The sequence below is a fragment of the Urocitellus parryii genome, chromosome 7 (genome assembly GCF_045843805.1).
Source record: "Urocitellus parryii isolate mUroPar1 chromosome 7, mUroPar1.hap1, whole genome shotgun sequence".
NCBI lineage: Eukaryota > Metazoa > Chordata > Mammalia > Rodentia > Sciuridae > Urocitellus > Urocitellus parryii.
Window position 1 is genome coordinate 142,228,753 of NC_135537.1, and position 12,749 is coordinate 142,241,501.

The window sequence follows — 12,749 nt, forward strand, 5'->3', positions numbered from 1 at the left end:
GCCACAAGCAGGAAAACTCAAAAGGGGAGAACCAGGTCTTTGAGGGACACAAGAGGCCACACAAAGGCTTTGAGGTTCATGGTAAAGATGCTCATTATTGTTCTTATTATTTTTAGATTCCAGAGCCTTTTTTTTTTTTTTTTTTTTAATAAAGAATGTGCAGCTAGGGAGAAGGCAGCGGGACAGCTGTCAGGGGCATCAGAGTGATATCCAGCAAAGCAGCTGTGTCCTGGGTCTCCTCAGAGAACAGGCAGCTCCTTCCCCTGTTCCACTGACTCCGATCTCTCGTGGAATTGAGAGGAGGAGGGAAGGATGGATGAATGAATGGATGGACGGACATTGGCAGTTGACCCTGGGGACTGTCACCTGGTGTGACCACAGCCAGGCTCCCTAGGCATCAGGTTGTCCTGCATTGGCTGGAACTGCATGCCCCTGGGGAGGGCTCCCTGCTCAGGAGGCCTGGGGAGTGGGTACTCGGACCTCTGACAGAAGCCAAATGGAAATTAATTTTTATTTTGTTCATTAAATGGAAATTAATTTTTATTTTGTTCATTACATTGTTGCTTTTCCAAGCACAGGGTCCGGGTATGGGGAGTGTCAACAGAATGTTACTGAGGGATCTCTTGGCCTGATAGAAATAAAGCAATGCTTAGATTCTTCTGGAAACTTCCATGTATATTTCCAAATTTCTCTAATGACCTCATATTGCTTTTCCTGATTTTAAGGTAAACAACAATTTCTTAGATGCTGTGGGCAAAGCTGGTTCAGGGTTACAGCCCTGCTGCTCCAGGGAGGGGACACTGCTGTGGGTACAGGGTACCAGTGGGCACTTCCTGCTGTAGAAATGGGTGGTACACGTCCAAGTGGCAGGGGCTGGGGTGTGGCTCAGAGGTCAAGTGCTTGCCCAGCATGCATGAGGCCCTGGGTTCCATCCCCAGCACTGTCAATGCATAGAGAAAGAAAAGTGGACCTCAGAACTGTAACCAAGTTTAAAAAGCAAGTATGAACCAGTGTGATCTTTCCTGCGTATTTTTATAAAGGAAAAACTCCATGAGCACATGCCTACTCCTTTGTTTTAGTGGAAGGTATGCTGGTGTTTATCCATCTTGGGGGAGAAGTGCCCAGTTGCGGGGGAAGGCAGTAGACTGGATTATACTTTGTACCTTTTATGGAACACTGGAATTTTCTGTATCCTTAGAGAGAGATCAGCTTATTTATTTATTAGGTACTGGGGACTGATCTCAAGGGCACTTGACCACTGAGCCACATGCCCAGCCCTATTTGGGGTTTTATTTAGAGACAGGGTCTCCCTGAGTTGCTTAGGGCCTTGCTTTGAACTTGTGCTCCTCTTGTCTCAGTCTCCCGAGCTGCTGGGATTACAGGTGTGCACCTACCAGCCTAGCTCACTTATTTTTGTAATGACATTAGGGCTATGTGAGTGGGGCATTTACTCCCATTGGTTTTTTTTTTTTCTTTATGCCTCTATGAAAACCTCCACGCCTCCTCAGGGTTCCCGGGCAGCTCACCTGGTGATGATGGCCAGGTGGGGGGGGTTCATGCAGGCCCCCATAAAGAGCACCACGTTCTCGTGCCGCGTCTGCCGGTAATTCATCACCTCCTTCTTGAAGAGCTTCAGGTGGTCCTGGTTGTGGCCGTCCATCTCCAGCAGGCGGATGGCCACCTCGCCGTGCCAGCGGCCACGGTGCACCCGGCCCCAGCGGCCCTGCCCGATGGGCTCTCCCAGCTCCACCTGCTCGAAGGGGATGTCCCACTCCTGCAGGTACACGCTGGTCTGGCTGGCCTTTCGAGAGATGGGGCCCCGCCAGGGCCGGCGGGAGCTGGGCAAGTCGTCCACCTCGTCCTCGTCATCTTCTGCCTCTGACTTTCCGGCCTCTGGCTCCTCAGCCTGAAAAGGAAGTGGGAAAACATGGAGAGATCCAGGTCCTCTCTCCTCTGTCCCTGGGCCCCCATCAGGTGAGGGAGGAGAAGCACAGGGTCAGGAGGGCTGGGATCTAGTTGCCACTCTGCTCTGCTCTGCTGGGGATAGCGATAGGTCATTTATCATCGCTGGGCCTCAGAGTCCTTCATCCACTAAATGTGACTGCTGACCCAAGTGACCGCCAGATCCTTCATCCTGCTTACGCTCCAAGATTCACCAGTGAGCAGCATCTAATTTGTTTTGGAAGGGCCTGGACGTCCCTGGCGTGGAGGATGTAACCCAGCCACCCTTCTGATATTGTGTTGTTTAAACACAGAGCTCCTGACTCTCCCAGGGCAGCAGGAACAGACCCTACGCTGCTCTGCACGGCAGGGATCCAGGCTCAGGTTACATACACTTCAGTTCAGTGGACAAGACAGTGGTTCTTGAACCTGCCCGAAATCAGAATCACCTGGCACTGACACCTGAAGACGTCTGACCTGATCCCAGACCGACTGAGTGTAGGGCTCTGGACAGGAAGTGGGGACCTTGAGACCCCAGAGCTTATTCCAGTTAGCCTCCAGAAGAGTGAGAGGAAGGCTGTTTGGGGCATCCTTCATCATTCTTCCCTACTCTGCACATCTGCAAGCATCTTGGAAGCCCGTGCCAGGACGAGACACCCGCTCTCTCCCCAGAGCCCTCCATGGTCCGAGAGGGGAAAGCAAAGTCTGTCTGTGGGTCTGTTACCCTGGCTTACCTCCGCCTCAGGAAACTCCAACACATCGGCTTTGGGTGGGTCGTCGAGCCTAAGAGAAAGACAGACCTGGTTAAGGAGGTTCTGGGCTGAGCAGGGGACTCCCCGGTTGGGCTTGAGACAAAAGGCCACCAGGCAGGCCTGGACCTTCACTGTGGCCCAGCCATCTGTGGGTGGATGCTGTGGCGACAGGCAGAGGCCAGGGACCAGGTGCACCCTTCTCGGCCTCAGCCTTCTCTCCAGCCTGTCTTGAGTGTGCAGGAAGGTGACAGAGGCTGGAGGGTGGACATAACCATCAAGGCCCCTTCGGATCTGTCACTGCCGTACATGGGTTCAGAGTACACACAGGAAGGACTTAGAATCCAACAGCCTGGCCTTGGAGAATTGGCTGTCACTTCCTCCCAGTGTGACCTTATGGAACTTAGTGGCCCTGAGCTGGCTGTGGGTTCAGATGACATCGACTGCGATGCCAGCTTCGCTGGACTAGGGCACAGGAGGCGATGGGAGTCGGCACCCAGCACAGCCCAACTGGGAGAAAGGACGCCCTGATGGAGCCAGTTCCAATAGGTCTCTGACGCTGAGTGCCCTCTGTCCACCCTTCTGGGTCACATGCAGCCCCACCCCATGCTAACTGTGCTGAGAGAGGGCAAATAAAACACAGGTGAGTGAGCCCGAGTTCTCCATCTGGCCGGCTCGGGAACACGGTGCTGTCCAGGACGGGAGGGTTGGAGGTTTTGGGGTGGGGGTTAGGGATTGGGGTTTAGCCTCACGAACGAGAAGGGACGCCTACCGGGCACTGTCGGCCGAGTCGGGGAGTGGGGCTGGCGGCGGGAAGGCTGAAATGTCTGGAGGAAACAAAACAAACACAGGTGTGAGACCCCTGCTCCATGTCTCCAGAGACACCGGCCTGAAGCCAGGGAAGTGGATGTCCCCTGAGTGGCTGCCTCTGTCTACCAGGCCACTTCTCCCAGGACCAACTTGGGTTCATCTCTCAAACCTGATACAGACTCAGGCTCTCAGCCCGGGGTTTTGTCCACAGAGCTCCATCCCAGGAAGGGACCTGGGGTAGAAAAAGAGGGCGACGCCTCGGTGAGCCCCAGTCCCCGAAGTCAAACCCACCCTGCACGCAAGTGGAAAAGCTAACGGGGCCATCGAGGGCTGGGGCGGGTGGCCAGAGGGACCTGCTGGTTGAGGCAGAGCCAGTCTCCAGGACAGCCTGTGGGCTCCTTAGTGACACCTGGTGTCCAAAGCAGCTTTGGGAATTTCTAGAGTGAAGGCCCCACCCCCTAGCCTTCAGGAGTTGGGTCACCAGTGACACAGCTCTCAAGCCAGAAGAAAGTCACCGCTACATGTCAGGGGGCCCAAGCTGGGCAACGGAGACTGACCCCGGGCCTGGGGCGTTTCCAGAACAGATGGGCCCTGACATGGGAACAAAGAGCTACACAGAGACTGTGATCCCCGGAAAGGGCCGTGGCCCAAGTGATCAACAGCCCTTTTCTGCCTTGGACAAAGACCCTCCCTGCTCAGCCATGAGACCTCCCCTGCCCTGCGCTTCTTCCAAAGCTACCTCTCAAGGTCAAAGGAACCAGGCGTGAGCATCTCTAGGTCCTCACAGATTTGGAGAAGCTGAAGGAGCTGTAGGCCTTCTTATTAGGGCAATGCACCCATATACCCCAACTGTGCAGTCAGGGCTCTGGACCTCGGGAGACTCTGCTAGCACCTCCCTAGACATCACTACTTCATGTCTGCAGATGCCAGGAGTGGCCTGGTGTTTCCACCACCCACCCAACCCTGTTTGGATGTTCCCACAGAAGATTAGCACATGCCTAGGGAGGGGGGACTGGGAGATTTGGGGGAGAAACAGTCCAGGTTGGAGGGCAAACATCTCTGAAGGCTCATACTTTTTCTTAAAAAGTTAAGAATGTTGTGCATTCTGCCCCAAAACATGTTCATTTTTTTGCTTTCATAAGCATTTCCTTCCCCTGCCCTTGACACATCTCCAGGGCAAAATGGATGCTTCTAGAAGAACAATATTTTCCAAATTTGGGGGGCTCTCCTCTGTACATGTCCTAGAGGTAGCAACTAGGTGGGCTCTGGGGAGGCATGGAGGGGGACAACAAAATCAGATACAAAACCGTAAAAGGCAGCTCGGCTGTTCACAGGGCCGCCTATGGACGCTGACCCTGGGTCCTGACCGCTGCTGGCCTGCAAATACCCAAGCAGAGCCACATGGGTAAGGACTCACAAACTCTCCAAACCAACTCCCTAATGGAGCTGAGATGGGGAACAAAAATATCCCGGGATAACCAAAACACTGTGATTTCAAGACAGTCTTGTTTAACTCAGAGAATAAACAACCAGCTACAGACAGAAGGTGCTTGCTGTCTTCAGCTGGAGAAGAAAGCGCTGATATTATAAAACACTTAGGGGCAGGAATATGGTCAGATGCAAAGGCTGGCACAAAGGTTTCCAGGGTGTGCAAAACAATTTTTGTGAAGGAGAATCAATCGATTGTCTCTATTTGATTCTCTCCTTTAAACTCTGCACAATGAGGCAGTCCCGAAGATGGCCAGCAGGTGGCACTGTGGGACAAGGCTCAGAAAGGTGAGGCCTGCTGACCGAACAAAGGCTGCAGACCTCCCCCCATGGCTTCCCTTCTGTAAAACTAAGTAGTGCTTCCCTCTCATTGTATAAGGAAGGTCGTGGGAACAGGTGCTCATGCAGCATCAACAACAAAGCCCTCTCCCCTCGTTCTGCAAACCCAAGTTCTAGCCTTGCTTCTGCTACCTCCTGGCGGGGTGACCTTTAATGAGTGGCCTGAAGTCTATTTGCAAGAGGCTGGAGTGGATGGACTCCAGGGTCCCTCTCAGCAAGGCACTGTCCAGCCACAGGGCCCTCCTCTTAGACACTTGCCCCCCCCCCCCCCCTTGCTCAGCCATGATGGACTCAAGCACCCAGAGAGAGGGCATCTGTGTGGCGGGGTGGATGGGGGGTCTCGGCAGGGGTGAGTTAGTGGAAACATGCAGAGGACTCACCTGGGAAGATAAACTGCTGTCTATGATGAATGAAGTAGGCAGCTTTAAACAGAAGAGGAGGTGAGTCACACACACAGAACAGCAAACACAGCGAGGGAGGAGGGGGACACGTGGGCTTGGGAGGCAGGAACTGGTTATTGGGCTGGGACGGCCCTGCCCAGCTTACTCCACCCCAGGTGGGCCTGGCAAGGACAGGCTGAGCCATGCAGGAGGGAGGCAAAGAGGAAAGACATGGGTGCCGCAGGAGCCCCAGGGTACAGGGGCTCCTGAGGACCGGGATTCCAGGGCCTGGCTCAGTGTCACCTGGATACACAGCCCAGTCCAGCAATCTGCTCTGGGAAAAAGCCAGGACCCCCCCCCCGCCTCCTGCTCTGGAGAATGCACGGGAGCCCAGGAGGGAAGACAATGAGCAAACGTGGTGGCTCTGAGAAAGTTTTAACAGTGTCGCGTGTGGGAGAACGGCCTCCTGCCCTTCAGTCCACCTTGACCCCTGGAGAGCTTCAACCTCATTCCCTGCTTCCTCCCATAGACATGTCTCTTAAGGGATGCACCGGGGTTCTGGAATCTGACATGGAATTCTTCCTCTTGTTTGATTTGTTTTGTATTTTGGAGACAGAGTCTCCCTATGTGGCCCAGGCTGGCCTTGAACTTCTGGGCTCAAGTGATTCTCCCATCTCAGCCTCCTGAGTTGCTAGAACGACGGGTACGTGCCACTGCCCCGCAACTTAAGGCAACCTCATTCCACCACGGGGCTCTGGGACCTCAGGAGTCGATTCACCTCTCTAGCTGCCTCACTAGAAAAGGAGGGTCACCTTCCCAGGGTCACCCTTGTAGGCCAACGACACGGTTCCTCCGCAGCCTAGGGCAGGTGGACAGCAGGAGTCGCAGTTCTTTCCCCAGGTTAACTCTTGTCCCACCCCAGCCCCAGAGAGGTGGGTCCCAGTGGTCCAATAAGAGATCAGGAAGAGTCAGGCCCCACGCAGGGGACAATGAGGCCCAGCCCTGATGGGACATCAGTGAAAGTGGACAGGGTTTGGCTGATATCACACAAAAAGGATTTTTTCCTGTAGCTATTGTTTTTCAAATAGGCCCTTCCTTTTAGGAAAAGCCAAACCAGGGGGTTTTGAAAAGGGATGATTTCAGTGAATAACGACAGAGTAGAACAGGAGAGGAGGTAAATCAAACGGGCCGTCGCTGCACTGCAGGAAGGGGTGGGGGCACTGGGACCAGGCATCCATGTCCGGAGACACCCAGCCACGTGCATATTAAAAAAATAAGCCAAGGAGAAAGAGCCCTACAGAATCTGTCTCACCACCCATGAACGAGGTCCCCAGGACCCTGGTGAGATGGACCAGTGAAGTCACCTGGCTTGCTGCTGGCTGGGTGCAGCCCCAGGGGCATCTCCTGGCACAGAGAAAGCTGAACTTCTGTCCCCCGGGGCCTGGGGCTGGTGGGATCATGATGGGGGCCGGGCTGGACCCCTCAGTGCAAGAGGGCGGAGGGTCTGCCGTGGGGCCTGGAGCAAACAGGAGTGTCACAGTCGCTCCCCTGCCTTCCTCTGGGACTGCAAATGAAACCGAGGTGGAGACAAGGGCACAAGGAGCTGCCAGAGGAGCCCAGGCAGCAGCTGAGTCCCAACAGCGGTGAACAGGCTTGGCTCTGCCACTGGGAGAGGCAGGACACCCAGGCTGGGCTTCTGGCAGGACAGAGATTCTGGCTGCTCTCTGCAGACCCGGGGCATCCTGGGCTGTGGGGAGCACTAGAGATCAGCCCTGGCACAGGCCTACGCCCCCAGCAGCCCTGTGGGGACTCGGTGTCCTCATCAGTACCAGGGGTAGGTACCACCTAATTCTAACTTGACATGGTTTCCTTGTTTTATGGGAAGGAAGTGAGAGGTCTCTTTGGGGTAGTTGGCCCTAACTGTGGAGTGTGCAGGTGACAGGTCCAAAAGCCCTGTCCTAGGCTTTCTGGCTCAATATGCTGCCTGCTATGCCAACGGGGGGCCGAGAAGCCCGCCCTGAGTGAGTGATAATGCCCAGCAGAAGCCACTGCAGCACAGGAGGACAGTGTGGGGATGAGGCCAAGAACACTCAGCCTGCTGTGTGTCCGGGGGCATGGGCTTGGCCCTGCCTCTTACAGGCTGTAAAACTCAAGGCAACCACTGTCTCCGAACCTCTGTGTCCCCATCTGTAAAATGGGCGCAGCAACCTCACCAACCCCAGAGCTCCTGCCCTTGAGGTCAGCATCCCATAGACAGTGGCGGCCTTCGACCTTGAACCCGCCAGGGGTCTTCTGACTGCACCCCTGAGAACCCGGAGAAGCCCAGAAGTGTGGTACCTGGGAAGTTGAACCTGCTGTCCCGCTGGCCAGGCGAGGGGTTGGGGGGTGTGGTGGCGCTGGAGGGGTTCGTTGGTGTCGGGAAGGGCGCTGGCGAGGAGGGCGTGGAGGACGTGGCGGAGGAGGGGTTGCTGCTGGAGTCCAGGGGGTTCATGGCGGGAGGGTGCTCCTGCAGGACCAGAGCGGGGGAATGGGGGGCTGAACTGCCCCACCAGGCTGCCCCCCACATGCCAGGAGCCCCCACTTTCCCACTGCAAAGAAGGCTGGCCAGGGGCCCTTAGGGTCCCACCCTCGGCACTAAAATTTTCCAGGTCTTATTAGATGGCCGCACACAGAGACCCTGCTCTCAAAGGCTCCTGTTCATCTTTTTTTTTGATGGGGGGGGGTGCTGGGGATCGGACTCAGGGGCACTCGACCACTGAGCCACATCCCCAGCCCTATTTTGCATTTTATTTAGAGACAGGGTCTCACTGAGTTGCTTATTAGCACCTTGCTTTTGCTGAGGCTGGCTTTGACCTTGCCATCCTCCTGCCTCAGCCTCCTGAGCCACTGGGATTACAGGTGTGCACCACCGCGCCCAGCTCCGTTCATCTTTCTTATTTCAGCTCAAACACACTTTCCTCCCAGAGGCCCTTCCTGGACCCTGACTGGGACCATGCTCCTCCTCTAGTTCCTCCTATAGCTCCCAGCAGCTCTTCCTCAGGGCACTGTAACTGCAGTTTGTCAACTGCAGATGTCCTCAGGTACTCTGCTGGATGGACATTTCTCCCACCCAGTGCCTGCCTGGCTCTGAGTTGGGCAGAGTAGGTTTTTATTTTTTTAAGTGAATTAAATCCAGACTCTGACAAAAGTTCATGCAGCATCTACTATGTGCCAGGCTCTGCAAGAAGTAAGAAGAAAATGAGGAGCATACAGTCCTTGTCTTTGCAGACCTTGTCCCTAGGGTACTGGGACTCTCGGTGCAGATACAGCTGCAAAATCCCGAGAGAGCAAAACCCTGGGCTGGTGCGACCAGCCATCCTGGAGGGTCAGGAATTCCAGAGCTGGAATGAAGCTTCCAGAAGGTGTCCACAGGAGCTGGTTTGTTGGTCAGGCCTGGTTCCCACTGTGGTCCCAACTTAAATGTTACTGTCATTCCCTTCACACCCCAAAGCAAGCACAGGGCTCAAGGTGGCTCATCAGTGGCCTGGCTAACCAGTGCTTCCTGGACACAGTGCCTCAGAGGGTAGGAGGCAGTTGCTCAAAATAGGGCCAAGTGCCAAGTTCAACCTGTGTCCTCAGCAGGCCCTGGAGACTGGGGGATGCACAGCGTGATGGAGCCCACCTGAGCTGGTGCAGTGGGCCTCACTGGTCAGCAAGCCGACGCTGTGCAGTGCCAACTAAAGGAGAAGGCTGGACTGGTCTCACTCTTCCTGCTCATCCTCCAAGGCTCAAGACCCTCCACTAATCCTTGGCTTCAACAGTGGCAATGAGGACAGGACAAGTCCTAGCTCCTCCTCTCAGCAGTTGTGTGACTCTGGACAAACTACCTAACCTCTCTGAGCCACAGTACGAAACCCATAAAATGGGGGCATCCACTTGATGATCCATACAAATGCTTCCCAAGGTAGGCATCAGGAACATGGGGAGCAAGATACCGCCTGGCCTCCCAGGGCATCTGCGCCAAAGTGGAATGGGGTGCTCAGAGGGGGAAGGGGCTGAAGAAGAGGTCAGAGAGATGTAGGATGAACCCCATCTCGGCCAGTGCCCCTAGCAACTGGCAGCTCATGTTATAACAACGATCAAACAGGACCCCAGAAGGACACTATGGGTTCGCTGCGCTGGGCGTGGTGAGAGAGACCGTTGGCAGCACCAGCTTCAGTGCCTCGGGTCCAGCTGTGTGCGCAGGAGGGCGGGCGGAGGTGGCCCTGGAGAGGCCACTGCACTGACAGGCGGCTGAGGGTGGACAGGCAGGAGCAAACGCGCCAGGCTGGGACTGAGCCTGGGTGAGGGCTGTGCGAGGGGGCCCCAGGCACCGGAGGGGAGAGGACAGGGTGGGAACAGGGGGGCTGGCATTGGAGGGCACTAAGATATTTTAAGAATTTCAGCGGTCTGTCACAGGCTGGGAAACAAATAACAGGAGACAGACGGTACCCAGCCCTACGTGTGACCTTGTGAACATTCCCACCGCCCGGGGACACCCCGTGAACGAAGCACCATGACCCCCCTTCACACCTAGGACAAAACGGAGGCTCAGAGAGGTCAAGCAGCTCACTCAAGGTCATAGAAGAGGACGAACTGCCGCCACTCACACCCAGGGTGGTGGCCCTGCCAGCACCTGAATGTCCCCCTACGGCTGCTGAACTCCTGGCTCAAGGTGATGGTACTGAGCTGTGGGGTCCTTGGAGGGGTGATCAGCTCCTGAGGGTGGGGCCGTCCAATGGGACACGAGCCTTTACCAAAGAGGCCAGAGGGGCCCCTCCTCCCATTACATGAAGACATAGCAAAAAGGCACAAAGGCTCTCAGGGGACCCTGGGCTCAGCTTCCCCAGCGGGAAAATGCAGGTAATTCCAGCAGGTGCCCTTCAGAGCTTTTTTTTTTTTTTTAAAAAAAAACTTTAATTAATTAATTAATTAATATGGTGCTGAGGATGGAACCCAGTGCCTCACACGTGCCAGGCAGGAACTCCAGCCCTGAGCCACAACCCCAGGCCCCTTCAGAGCTATTTTAAGAGTCAATGGAGAATTCCTGGCACACAGTAAGTGCTCAGGAAATGTTGGCTCAGAGGAGAAGAAAGGGCGTGGGAACCAAAGCTGCACAACCACCATTTGGATAGAACATGGAGCCTGCTGAGTGGCCAGGACAGGATCCCTCCTGGCCACCGCAGTCACAGGTACTGGCCTGGAGCGCCTGGTCCTGCATCCCCACCGAGCCTCCACTGGGGAGCGCCCTGCAGGAAGGAGCGGGCAGCTCCCCACCAGACCCTACCTTTTTCGTCAGTGCCTTGGGGAGGGTTCCAAAGTGGGGTTCGGCTGCTCTGTCCACAGGGTTGTTGATGTCCGAGGGGACGGATTCCGTCCTCCGGAGCCTTGTTACTGTTGGAGGAAATTCATCAGCAGGGTCACACCAGGCTAAGGAAGGTTCCAGACCACCACCCTCCCAGGGAGAGGGGAGAGGGCGGGGCACTCACGTGGGAGGAAGGATATTCTACATGCCGGGGCTTCTTTCGTGCACTTGTTGTGACACTTCAACCTGGTAAAGGGGGCAGAGTCAGCGCTGGGAGGGCGTGCACGTCATCTGAGCAGCTGTGTAGCTCTCACCCCCACTGCCTCAGTTTCCACAAACTTCTCAACAAACATTAGCTCCAAAGATTACAACACTCCATCTTAACTGCAGCTGCCACGGCCGGCTGCCTGCCATGTTCTGCAGTCCTCTACCGGTTCCTCGTGACCCCTGTGACTCACCGCAGGTCACACATGTATTCCTCCCATCTAAAGAGAAGATGACCTGCCACCCAGCTTCAGAAAGCTTGAGGCAAATCTGAACTTACAAAACACAAATGAGAATGTTTGCATTACCCAAAGGCCCTAGGGGTCCCAAGGGCAGCCCCTGGACTCAGGCCCCTGCTGTGTGGCCTAAGGGTCAGCTCCCAGCTCAGCAATGAAAAGAGCTGGCTACTTCTCTGGGCTCTGCTGGTGGCACCCAGCCTCAGTACTCTCATCAGTAAAATGGGCTGACAGCTGGTGCCCTACCAATTTTACACTGCTGCTGCAGGGCAGTGTGGAGTTTGGGGTCATCCAGGGCTCTCCACGCAGAACAGGTAGGAAAGCCGGAGGTCCCCCATTTAAAGCCAAGATAGGGAACAGTGTGGGTTGAGCCGTGGGTCATCGGCTGTCCACTTGTCCTTCTTTTCCACTAGAAACTACAATGCTAGGAGAAAATAAAGCTGATTTTGTACAGAATCTACATTCTCTTCTCACTCTTGCCCTTCAGAAGCCAACTCTGTTTTTACCCCTGCCTGCCGGTCTCCGACCCCTCATGTGCTGAAGTGTAAGGCTGAACTTCAGAACTCCCTACAATTCTCAGAACAGGCCCCACTTTCCTCCTGGACTGGATTCCTTCTCCCCTAGTCTAACTGCTAAACTTCTATTCATCCTTCAAAGCCCACCTCAAATACCTGCTTCTTGCAGGGGTGCCTCACTTCAATTCCCCTAGGGAGGCCTGGTGTGCTGAATGGGATTATGGGTAGCAGGTTATAAGGAACTCTTGACCTTGGACTTGACCTGAGGCCATGGATGAAGTATCAGGACTGCTCCTGAACTCCAAGCATTTCTCCCTCCCACCCTCCGCCTTCACCTGCAGTGCTTGCACTTCACTCCAAACATCATGCTCTTCTGGCACACGTGGCAGACCTGTGACAGCCAGGACTTGGTAGAGAACCTGCAGCGGGTGGACACAGAGGGGTTCCTGGAGCTACATCCCAGAGCCCCAGGAAACCTCTCCCAGGGGCCATTAGTCCCCCCCCCCCACCAAGTAGATTTCCCAGCCACAAAGTCACCAGTGTCCACATTCTCCAAATGGTGCAGTCACTGGTGCTGAATTTGGCAACAGCAATCAAAATCACTCATGGGTTTCCCCTTTGAGCCGGCAACTAGTCCTAGGAATTTACCTACAGAGTCTCCCCCAGGTATCAAATCAGCAAGGCATCTCTGCAGTATGAATACA

At 55.2% G+C, this 12,749-nt stretch overlaps 1 protein-coding gene across 4 annotated transcripts in view; it reads right to left on the bottom strand.

Moving 5' to 3' along the window:
- Positions 1-12,749, bottom strand: part of Ksr1 (kinase suppressor of ras 1) — a 150,057-nt gene that overhangs the window by 19,495 nt on the left and 117,813 nt on the right. For 2 of the 4 annotated variants that reach the window (XM_077801334.1, XM_026388759.2), the window contains exons 7-14: positions 12,381-12,464; positions 11,215-11,276; positions 11,013-11,119; positions 8,045-8,213; positions 5,708-5,749; positions 3,463-3,517; positions 2,676-2,724; positions 1,527-1,906 (exon numbers count right to left, since the gene is read on the bottom strand). In XM_077801334.1, the coding sequence (XP_077657460.1) occupies positions 1,527-1,906; positions 2,676-2,724; positions 3,463-3,517; positions 5,708-5,749; positions 8,045-8,213; positions 11,013-11,119; positions 11,215-11,276; positions 12,381-12,464 (948 nt within the window). The remainder of the gene's footprint in view (positions 1-1,526; positions 1,907-2,675; positions 2,725-3,462; positions 3,518-5,707; positions 5,750-8,044; positions 8,214-11,012; positions 11,120-11,214; positions 11,277-12,380; positions 12,465-12,749) is intronic. The other 2 variants (XM_077801335.1, XM_026388754.2) reach the window with 1 other exon arrangement.